The sequence below is a fragment of the Astatotilapia calliptera genome, chromosome 17 (assembly GCF_900246225.1).
Source record: "Astatotilapia calliptera chromosome 17, fAstCal1.2, whole genome shotgun sequence".
Classification (NCBI taxonomy): domain Eukaryota; kingdom Metazoa; phylum Chordata; class Actinopteri; order Cichliformes; family Cichlidae; genus Astatotilapia; species Astatotilapia calliptera.
In genome coordinates this window covers 18839974-18851293 of record NC_039318.1, presented here as the reverse complement: position 1 = coordinate 18851293, position 11320 = coordinate 18839974, and the positions used below count along the sequence as shown (strand labels likewise).

Sequence of the window (11320 nt, the reverse complement as noted above, 5' to 3'; positions counted from 1 at the left end):
AGAGTTATGTCTTAAGCTAGGCTATCTCCTTCTTCTTAGTATGTAATCTGTCTTAGATCAAAGTACATTAAAATACTGTTCAAAGTACTCCTTAGTGTCTGCCTGTCTCTGTCCTAGCCCCACTCTTAGTTTTGGTGTATATTAGGTTTAGTCCTAGCTCCTCTTCTATTTTTGTGATTTGAAAATGATAACAGAAGCTATTCCCCCCAAAAACTTCCTGTACAACTTCAAGATATAAACAAATACAAGGCTTGACAGGGCTGTTGTGCTCTGTTATAGTTGCTGAGCACTAAAAAGATTATTCCTTTCAGGTGATGTGGTTATCAAAGATTTCCCTACTTTAGTTCAAAAGACAGATGGGAGAGTAATTTGAGATATTTAGTAGTTAGTCAAGGGTGGTGCATGTTAGTCAGCTGTTAGCTGATGAAAGCCATCTCTTGGTAATAACAAGAAATGTTTACCAGAGATTAAAACCTACGATTTACTCTCCCCACTGTCCACACATCTGGAACAATACAAATAACAGACTGTTACAAAACATCTACTCAAGCAAACACACTGCATGACTGCCAGATCAACAGCACACCACACCAGTATTTACAATATTTGATGTACCTGGCACCTCCTACTGGTGACCTTCGACCTGGATCGAGGGGGCTTGGCTCCTCCCCCAGAGAGTGGCTATCTTTGTTGAGCAGCTGTAGCCGATTGGCTAGATCCAGTCCAGACCCCGCTCTGCCGCTTAGCTCTAGTGCAGAAGCTGACCGGCTTGTTAGATCCACAGCTGAGCCGGATCCCTGGCCTCCCAAGGCTGCTGGACGCCCCCCCCCTTCCTCTGGACTGAGGCCCCGTCGATCTTGATCCCCACCCCCCCACAACTTAGACCTCCTTTGAAACAAATAGCGTGGCTGTCGGCCTCCGCCACTGGTGGGAGAGGAGCAAAGTGGGGAGGAGGGGGAGGATGATGATGCAGCAGATGGGAGGAGCTCACTGTCTGACGACTGCTTTAATAGGGGGTCCCGGAGTGCAGAACGTCCTCGACCGATAGGTGAACGAAGGCGAGGCTTCAAACCTGATGGGGAAACGGCGGCGGATGAAGGAGATGGGTGAGTAGCGGGTGGGGAAGATGGGGAAGATGGAGCAGGAGGAGAAGCCAGGGTGATGGAGGGTGGAAGGGAGCTTGGGGAAGACGAGCTGTCATGAAGCCTTTCATCACCTCCTTCCTCCTCATCTCCTCGTCTACCCAAAGATTCAGGACCACTCTCTCCTCCCCCTCCCTCTCCACCTCGTCGTGGCAACAAGGTGAGAGAGGATGGGGGAGGAGCAGCAGGAGGGCTGCTAAAGCCAGGAGGGGGAGTCACCAGACCAATTCTACGCAGCTCCTCCCTAGTTTCCTCATCGCTGGATGATAACAAGGCAGGTGGGAGTGTCACTGTGTAAGCCCCTCCCTCCTCCTCTGAACTGCCAACTGTGAGGCTTCTACGTCTATCAATCAGAGGAGAATGAGCCTCATTGGCCAGTGGTGGCAAAGGGGAGGGTCTCCAGCGCTCAGGGGAGGGTGCGGCAGGTGATGTCACTCCTCCCTCTGTTTCTGGGCGCTCAACTTGTCCATCTGGGAAAAGGGGTGGGGTTATGCGTTTATGCCTTAACTCAGGACTCGTTTGGGGAGTGGTGCGTTTGGTCCGCTGCTCAGGGCTTGTCTGAGGAGTGGTGCGCTTGGATCGTGGCTCAGGACTGCTTTGTGGGGTGGTGATGGGCGTTCGCTTGTGTCTGCCCTCAGGACTGGCAGCCGGGGTGGGGATTGGTGTGGTGGAGCCAGAAGCGTGTTTAGTTCGAGGCTCAGGGCTCGGTGTGCGGGCGGTGAGCGCTCGTTCTCTTGCAGCAAGTGCCAGGGCGAGTGGAGAGGACGGGTCTGAAGACAAACAACACAAGTGAGAATAAAAATCCATCCAGACAAAAACTTGAATTCCAAGGTTCAGTATATTGTCAAGGTCTAGGATCTTACCTAGGTTGTGTTTTGTTTTGCAATATCTCTTAATATTCTATCTTATGTTTTCTGAAGTCGCTAGCTCTGTCCCGGGTCCTGTTATATTCTGTAAAGTGGTTTTCTTTTGAGTTGCCTTCTACTATGCACAGTACACAAAGGCCCTGTCTGCCCTCAGTCTTAATGCCTTTACTTTGTCTGGCCATTTCATGTTTTGTTGAGAGCCTCAACCCTGTGTTCTAGGTTGTGTTTTATTTTGTAAAGTGTTCTTCTACTACGTGGAGAACATTAAGATCTTGTCTGATACCTTCTTCAGCCTTAACACTTTTTCTGGCCTGGGTTGTTCCCCACTAGTGTTTTGCGGAATACCTCCTTAGTTTTAAAATCTCTATTTTTTATTTATTTTCTTCACCGGTACCGCAAGGTTTTACCTGTATACCCCTTTTGATCTGTCAAGCACTTCAAGGCTCTACTATTCTTTTCTATTCTAAGCTTGAATTGAATAAAACTAACTTTTCCAGAGGTGATTATTGTTATTAACCCATACAAAATGTGGCAGCCTGATTCTCATTGAGAACATTCATTAACTCTGTGCTGTCAGACAGACCTAGAGGTTTCCCTGTCAGTGGGTGGAGGAAGGTATGAGGCGTCGGTGAAGGTGACAGGACCGGAGCTGGAGGGGGAAGCTCGCCGAGGTCATCCATCGAGTGGCTCTGCGTCAGAAGAGGCGGTGCCTGATTTTCGGACCCCGCTCCCTCCACTGACAAGAAGAGAGACGACCGGCGACCCTGAACTCGAGCACGCTCTGAAAGAACCTGCTGCTGGTACAGCTCAGCCCTGCTGGGGCTGCTGGGTCCACCTCCTTCTTTGGATGAATCGTGATCTTTGATCCCAAGACCTGGAAAATGTAAATATTAGGAGTCTATTTTTCTTTTGTTTTGGTGTCTCAGCCTAATTTTATTTTAAATATATTTAAAAAATAAGCAAACACGAGTCATGGTTCTCTGAACAACATATCCAATCATGCACTTAGGGTTGAGACAAACATGCCACAGACATCAGACAGAAAAATGCTAACCCTGCTCTTCAACAGGAAGTTGTTTCAGTAATGGTGACTTCCTCCTCTGGGGTTTGGTAGGCGGAGCCTGTTGTCCCACATTAGCATAGGGGTTTTCTATTGCTCTTCCCCGACGTCGCGACAGAGGTGAGTGGCCAAGGGCGGGGCTAGTGCTGTGCAGAGATAGCGTAGATGTGTGTGTCGCGGTGTGAAGCGTGTGTGTGGCGGTGTGTGTGGCGGTGTGAAGTGTGTGAGTAGCAGGGGCACCGTGAGCATCAGGCTGCAGTGGTGGAGGCGTGTCCTGCAGGATGATCATGGACCTTGCTTTCCTCTGCCGCTCGGCGTGGGTGTGGCTCCTCGTTGGTGAATCTGAAAGCTCCTGAAGCCTTGGCTCTGCCCCTGGCTTGAAACTAGAGCGGGTCAGTCCATCTCCTCGTGCTGGAGGAGGAGGAGGGAGAAAAGAGGGAGGAGGGCCAGAGTCGAGTATGAAGAGCGAGGAGGTAGAGGATGCAGAGGGTGGAGGAGGCGGTGCTGTCTGAGGAGGAGGAGGGATGAAGCTGTCTGTCAGCGAAGAGCTCCGTGGAAACCGACTTTCATTGATCAGAGCTGTGATTCTGTCGTCGTCCGGTGTGCCTGTTGTAGTAACAATGAGATGTCAAAATAAATCGACCACACCGATTGGTCTTACGAAGAGATCTTATGTCTGCATTGGATCAATGAATTAAAGTTCTTGGTATAAAGTTATCTGTGGTGTTAGCTAGCTTGAAACCAGTCTGCCTATTACAGCAGCACTATGATGATTTGGCTTTCTTCTTGGGTCATAAAATGGGAAGCCAATGATGCCTCGACTTTCCTATTTCCGGTACTCTTATGCTCAGCCAGTGACATATTTTACAAAATGTGAGCCTATGAGATAGTTTGGTGTAATGCCACATTTCTCACCAAAACTCTTGGTTCTGGACATCCCTCTGGGTAAAGGCATGGTGCTCTTCTCTGGAGCTGAAGGGGGCACCAGACCCTGACGCTCAAACAGCGACTACAGACACAAACAACACAAAGATTTTGTCAAAAATCCAAGAGTTAAGATATTTATTTGCTTTTCTATGCTAACAACTATGTACTTTTTACATATGAAGTCAGTACTGCCATGAAGTAAATAAACCCAGTTTATTTTCCTGGGCAACCAGGGTAAATGTTCAAACAAAGGTGGTTATTGGCTCAATAAATCAACCCAGGGTTTCTCAGTCAGCTGCTTATACTCTTAAATAAATGTGTTGCTTAAATGCTTAAATACTTGGTACTTTTAAGAAAAGTAACAACCCCAACGAGTAAGTATTCTTATGGTGTCTGTGATCTCAACCACATCCTTTAAAGTACAGGTGTTTTCCCCTTTCTCAGCAAAAGTGTTCAAATCAGTCTTTGGACAGAAATACTTATTAGTCACAATGTTTTTCTTTTTACCATCCACCATCTCTCTCTGGCAATGCCAAACAGATTATTCTGCTACTGACATTCAGGTGCCTGACCTGTGCCTGATTAGCAATACCTCTGAGCATGAACCCGGCTACAAACAAGCCATATTTGACTGATCTGCACAGAGACCGTTCCACCGATTTTGAAATGTTTACCGTGACCAAATCTATTTCCAGTAAGTAGCGACCAGTTCAGCTAAAATAAATGCTTGTTTATTATAGAGATGGTCCGATTCGATATTACGTATCAGTATCGGTCCAATACTGACTTAAATTACTGGATCGGATATCGGAGAGAAATAAAAAATGTAATCCAATCCATTAAATATCAAAAAAGCACCTCACAAAACTTGCCACATAGTGTAACCCAGCTCATAACCTTTACACATCGGAGGAGCATGCGTCTCACGATAGAGCGGCTGTGGCGTGTGAGACCTATTGGCGGACTGGTTGAGCATTTGGAGCCTCGCTACTGCTTCCAAACCGGCATTTAAAGGTATCCCAGAGAAGTAAAGCAAGTGTGTAAGTTCATCTCTGAATGTCTGTAAAGCATTCCCAGCGAATGCTGGGAGCGACTGCCTCTCTCTCTCCCTCTCCTGCTGCTACTTCAATCATGAAACTAATCAATGATCAGCTGATCGGCTTTTCTGACGCAAGTCCCGTCTCTCTTGTTTGTTTATCGCCCACTTTACGCCAGAAAGAGGAAACAGGCGGATAAACAACAGCGGCACGTTTAAGCTTGAGAAGCTGTTGTTAGGATTTATTTAATATTACTTTCTACACCAGGATCCTTTTCTATGTAGCTGACAGCTGGTAACTGTGCAGGGGCGGGTCTAGCAAAGTTTTGCGAGGGGGGCCGATAGGGCATTAACAGGGAAAGGAGGGCACAAAGACATACTTTTCTTTCTAATTGTCATGTCTAGCTTTTAATTAGTCCTGTCAGCGTTAACCTTGTTAAAATTACATCATTTTAATGAGGTTAACGCTGACAGCACTACTTTTAATAAATAATTATCTGAATCTTACAACCAAAGTTTTCATCTGATGTAAAATTTATAGAAATCCATTATTGTATATAGGAACATTTTATAGAAATTAAATTTATAACCTAGCAAGCTGTAGTACCTTTTCCTTTGGGAAGGTACCATCTGTGCAGTCTGCAATTTTGTTGAAGAAAGATGTTGAATCTATTTAATTATTGTAGAAAAATTATTGATTTCTGTGCATTTTCTTTTTACACTTGCATTAAATTACAGTCAATTACATCAGTTAAGCATTATGAGGCAGAGGGTTGGGGATGGTTCCCTATGGTTTTTATTTGGAGTTGACAACCCTATTAGTTAGGTTGTTTAATATTTCCACTAAGTACTCTTTAAAATACCAGAATAGGGAGGATAGTGTAGGTTTAAGTTTATTAGATTGGTCAGTATTGCTGATGTATGAAATATTTTCGGTGTAGTGTATAACAGAATCGCTTTAGTTTTGGTTTTTTTTTTAAACTTGAGTATGAACTTATACAAAATGCAGCAAGATATTTAAAAAAAACATTTTATTGTTTATAAAATACGCTATATCGGATTTATATCGGTATCGGCAGATATCCAAATTTATGATATCGGCATCGGACATAAAAAAGTGGTATCGTGCCATCTCTAGTTTATTATTTGATGTTATGGGGGCTTGAAGGCTTTGAGAGAAGAAAATCTGATTAGTCTGTGTGCAGGTAAACACTGAGCTGTGATAGCCTGCGACTCAGGAATCTCTGATTAAAAATCATCCTCTCGCTACGGTTGCTATGTGTTTATCACATTAGCTCAACCGTGTCTTACATTGATCTCTGCCTGTGTGATACGCCGGCTGGTTGGCCTCTGCTTCACCGTCGCCGCCCTGAAGTCATCTGATGGGCGGCCCCTCAAGACGACTTCCTGTTGACTTCCGGCCAACATCTCATCCAGTTTCTCTGGAGCGACAAAAAGGAACATGAACAGACTCCTAACAAGACATGATTAAGCATCCGGTACACGACCACACCACTGTGAAAGTTTCCAAACAGCGTGACAAACACTGTGGTGAAATCATGACATCAGAGCTACATCACAACATCAGTCACCAGGGCTGCAGCAGGACTTCAGGCAAAACAACTCTCAAAAGTGTCAAAATAGACAAAAAAAGGTGTTTCAATTTAAAAGCATTTAGTTTTACTGTTTTGTTTTTTTTTAGGTTTTTCAAGCATCATTTTTTTGTTGCATCCCCCCCCCTTTTGGGAAAAACAGGGGTCAGGGGGTAGATGAACTTATATCAATGATGCCTTAAAAAAATGGACGCCTCAAATAAAAACCGAACATGTGCTGTTTGTGTGTAATTGTAGAAGCTATACTCGATTCAGCTACAGCCCTGAAAAGTCGCGACATCAATGGAAAACATCAGCTGCTTTTCCACCTAACATTCCAGGAGATAAAATTAGGCCAAAGTGTTGGCCTGAATTCCCCAAAATCCTAACTCTGTGCCTTCTTGTCTCCTCTGTCATCCACCCTGTGCCCTTAAAATCAGCTTTGTTGTGCTTCGATGAAGGCTGGCCAGGTGACTAACTTTGTGGGTTTCACAAAGTCCCCATCTGGGCTGGGAGGAGTTATGTTCGTGCTAATGTTCTGAGTATTTGGGGGATTAGTGTCACTTGGAGGCACGGCTTCATCTTTTGGTTGTGTGTGTGGTCAGAGGCGCTAAATTTGTTCGTAAATCCCCGAAACATGTAAGTGTGACAAATATGCAAAACCCCCTAAGAAATCAGGAAGGGGACAAACAGTGTTTCACTGCACTGCAGGGTGGGCTGCTAAATATTTGTCAGACTGCGACTCTGACGGACACCTCATCTTTAAACCATTACTCAGTCACCAGCAACCTGTCCACGGTCACTACACAAAGGCGGGTATTTGGAGTTCCAGTGGATGTTCAGAGCTTGGTGTCATTGCTGTGCGACTGTGTCTGGTTAAAACTGTCTGCACAGAAATAACCTGGACTCTGGTGGAAATGCAGCTGATGACATCACTGCGACATCATGCTAACAGATTGCAAAGACAAATGTCACCGCAGGGTCACAACACGATGACCGTGAGGTCGATGTGACTCACCGAAGCGTCTCCTCCTGGCTGCAGACAGAGCAAAGGTCAGCAACACACACCGCTACAGTCTAACTGTGTGTGTGTGTGTGTGTGTGTGTGTGTGTGTGTGTGTGTGTGTGTGTGTGTGTTTACCTATCTCCTCCAGGTCAGCCGTCATGGACTTGGATCGCAGGGTCAGGGAGGTGCTGGGGGCTCGTTTTGGAGGGGGCGGTGCTACAAGGCAAGATTGCATATTAGTGGTACACAGTGTGTGTGTGTTGGGGGGTGGGGTATTTTGGTCTACAGCACTTATAAAAAGAAAGAGCGCTGAGATAAGTTTCCCTGTAAAGAGTCACATGTTCACAGATAGCCGTCATGTCACTGACATGTCAAATACACAGAAGCTCCAGTGAGCACGTGCAGCTGCCTCCTCGCTAACTAAACTTGAACTTCGTCTTGTATTTATACAATGGTTTGACTGTTACATCTATAATTACATCTTGATTTGTTTTGATTATTTATTGAAACAAGGGGGTAAAACTAAAATAAAACTTTATTCTTCCCAGTTCATTTTTATTTTTCTTATTTAAATGTTAACAGAACTGAATAAAACCCACTTTATATGACACCTAAGTTATTGTATTGTAGTCCTTTTTAGGCCTGAAAAGATTGACTTTCTTTGCTTTAAATCACTGTACACTGTTGTGTACCAATAAAATCTAATCTTACTAAGACTGGACAGCAGGTGGCTCTACCTTTTTTCCTGATCAGGTTGGTTTCAGATTTCCTGGAAACTGAGACGACTTTCATCAGGAGGCGACTTCCTCCCTGCCGGATTAGAGAGACGACCTGCCGATGACCCACCTTCACCACGTTGGTACCGTTCACCTGGAGAAAAGACAAACAACTCAAGTCATAATGCTTTAAATGTTTCACGGGCCCAAACACAAAGATTCACAGCTTTTTGTCCCTGTAGGTGATTAAAAAGTTAAAAAAAACCTGTTAAAACTGAGGTCAGAAAATATCAAGTTTCCATCTTAATCTTTTCTTTTCTGTTCACAGAGCGTGCTCATACGACAAATATGCTTGAGAATGATAAACCAACAAAAAAATATGAAAATAAAAAATAAGTTAAAAATAAAATGAATAAGAAACAAAATAAAGTATTGAAAAAAAAACATGAAAAAATGTCAGTAAATGTGTCAGCTGACTGATGTCTACTTGAATATATAATGAAGTCCGCTAGTACCTCAATGAGAAAGTCTCCGGTCCGTAGCCCCGCCCTCCATGCCACGCCCCCTTGGTCAACTGACTCCAGGTACTGAAGGGCGGGAAACGCCGGGGTTGGAGCGAACTCCTCAATGGGCGTCTCAGCTGGAAATGAAGAGAGAGCCGGTGAGTTAGGGAAGCTCCTCCCACCTCAGACTAGCGAGGGTTCAGTCCACGGAGTGTGATTCTGCTTCCACAGGAAGCCAGACTCTGTGGACTGTGTAGGTGTCATGAAACACAGCAAGGAGCTTTTTTTTTTTTTTTTTTAAATCTCTCCTCCTCTTCCTCCAAACGCCCACCACTCCACTACCCGTCCCTCGGTTTCTACCTTTAGCTCCTCTGAGGACGAAGCCAAATCCTTCGCTCTCCCTCTTCTGCAGCACGGCTGTCTTCTCCTCGATCACATAATCGCTGAAACATGAAGAAAGAAACGAGGCTCACAAAAGATCCCTCCATCTTCTATTGCGCCTCCAAGGTTTGAACCACTTGAAATGAAATTGCTTTTAAAGCATAACTACAGATGACGACGAACAAGTGATAATCGTTAAAACATTAAACTGTCCTCCACCAGCTTTTTGAGCCACGCTCTCAATGCTCTGCAGACATGAAATGAATGATTTATTAATAAAGGTACTTTTTGTAAAAGCCTCAGCAAGGACAGCAGCTGAACATGACCTCTTCATCAGTGACCCGAGCTCAAATCTAAGTACAGTTGGCTCTCAGACAAAGTTTGGATTCAGAAGACAGACATTTTTTCTGCTTTCAGAATCAAAAACTTTCCTTTTTGATAAAGCTCACAGTTAGAGCCAGAGCAGGAGACCCTGCACCCTCTCTTAGTGATGGTGTTATATGAACAGCTCACTGAAAAAGGCCATAAACACTGATAACACACGAATCAGGGAGAACTTCACATTCACATAAATGAACATCTCTAAATGTTTATTAGTTCTTCCCCAGCCTGGCGTCTGTTTTCCGGCAACTGAGACAGAAAAGCTGAAAACATCAACAAGCGTCATCTTAAACATAAAAATTTCCTCTATAGTTTGAAACAGCCACGGTTGCTGAATCACCGGGTTACACCTGAGAGGGTCACCTGTCTCATTAGGTCTGTCACATGTTCATGCATGCAGCAGAAGAATCTGCAAACAAAACCACTTTAATGAAGATGATCCTGATTCTGAAGAAAGTCGAACCTGCCATTGAGTTCCTATAGGAGGTGTAGTGGTGCTGTGTTACCTGTAGGAGGTGTAGTGGTGCTGTGTTACCTGTAGGAGGTGTAGTGGTGCTGTGTTACCTGTAGATGGTGTTAGTGGTGCTGTGTTACCTGTAGGAGGTGTAGTGGTGCTGTGTTACCTGTAGATGGTGTTAGTGGTGCTGTGTTACCTGTAGGAGGTGTAGTGGTGCTGTGTTACCTGTAGATGGTGTTAGTGGTGCTGTGTTACCTGTAGGAGGTGTAGTTGTCGTAGGATCCTACAGTGTAGTGTCTGAACAGTCTCTTGGTGCGGTCCTCTCGCGTCTCTGAAACATACGTGTTACATATGTATGTTACATAGCACATTATTTATTAAATATATCCCATCAGATGCTACCCATATGGTCGAGTAAATGAACGCAAAGTTAAAGTACTGATATATAAACAATGCTGCTTTCCCTCTGTGACGCACAGCAGCATGTTCTAGGCGCAGAGAAGACCCTGACCCTGCTGTGGATGTGTTTTTTTACCCAGTCTTGGGTCGTATTGTCTCATCTGGACTTCTTCCACACAGTCGGCAGGAAACCAGCCGGTTCGGCCTTTAACGCTTCCTTCCCAGAATCCTCCTTCACCGATAGAGAGAACTGTAAACACAGCACACACTCATTATCACCACCTCACACATGCGTTGCCTCTGTTTGAGCTCATTATTGTGATGGAGGATTATTAATGTAGAACTATGCAGATATAAAGGTTTTTTAAATAAATAAATAACGTGAGGTCTGAATCTGATTATGGAAGTTTTGTATTCAGTGTTTATTTATTCTTAATTCTTTGGCCTTTGTTTTGGTGATAGTTATATATCCTTATTGAGTTATAAAAGTCAGACATTTAGAGTTTGTTTAGCTCCTGATTTACACTTTCGATAAGAATCATTATCCTGGTCAAACCTTTGACCCGCTCTCCTCGGTGCAGCTGGATCTCTCCAGTCCCCTGAGGGACGTGGGACCGGGTGGCGATGAAGGTGCGTCCCGGGACGGCGCTATACAGCCTCCTCTTCCTCATCTGTGGGGTCGGGGGAGGAGAGGAGGGAGGGCTGGTCTCCACATGACCTCCCCCACTTGGACTGCAGGTGAGAAAGGAGATACTGGCTTGACTACACCTTAAAGGACATCTTGTAACCAACTTTCAAATAAAATCACTGAAAAACCATTTTATGAGAAAATGAAACAAAACATTTTAAATGTA

The 11320-nt window shown here is 44.7% G+C and overlaps 1 protein-coding gene across 11 annotated transcripts in view; it reads right to left on the bottom strand.

Moving 5' to 3' along the window:
• Positions 1 to 11320, bottom strand: part of shank3b (SH3 and multiple ankyrin repeat domains 3b) — a 67844-nt gene that overhangs the window by 9014 nt on the left and 47510 nt on the right. For 5 of the 11 annotated variants that reach the window (XM_026146315.1, XM_026146316.1, XM_026146317.1 and 2 more), the window contains 14 exons: positions 11023 to 11198; positions 10603 to 10716; positions 10323 to 10398; positions 9209 to 9291; positions 8861 to 8985; positions 8367 to 8499; positions 7765 to 7845; positions 7642 to 7659; positions 6343 to 6473; positions 3984 to 4077; positions 3063 to 3674; positions 2592 to 2882; positions 616 to 1912; positions 479 to 505 (listed from right to left, as the gene is read on the bottom strand). In XM_026146315.1, the coding sequence (XP_026002100.1) occupies positions 479 to 505; positions 616 to 1912; positions 2592 to 2882; positions 3063 to 3674; positions 3984 to 4077; positions 6343 to 6473; positions 7642 to 7659; positions 7765 to 7845; positions 8367 to 8499; positions 8861 to 8985; positions 9209 to 9291; positions 10323 to 10398; positions 10603 to 10716; positions 11023 to 11198 (3258 nt within the window). Of the gene's footprint in view, positions 1 to 461; positions 506 to 615; positions 1913 to 2591; positions 2883 to 3062; positions 3675 to 3983; positions 4078 to 6342; positions 6474 to 7641; positions 7660 to 7764; positions 7846 to 8366; positions 8500 to 8860; positions 8986 to 9208; positions 9292 to 10322; positions 10399 to 10602; positions 10717 to 11022; positions 11199 to 11320 lie in introns of all 11 variants that reach the window. The other 6 variants (XM_026146320.1, XM_026146321.1, XM_026146325.1 and 3 more) reach the window with 3 other exon arrangements.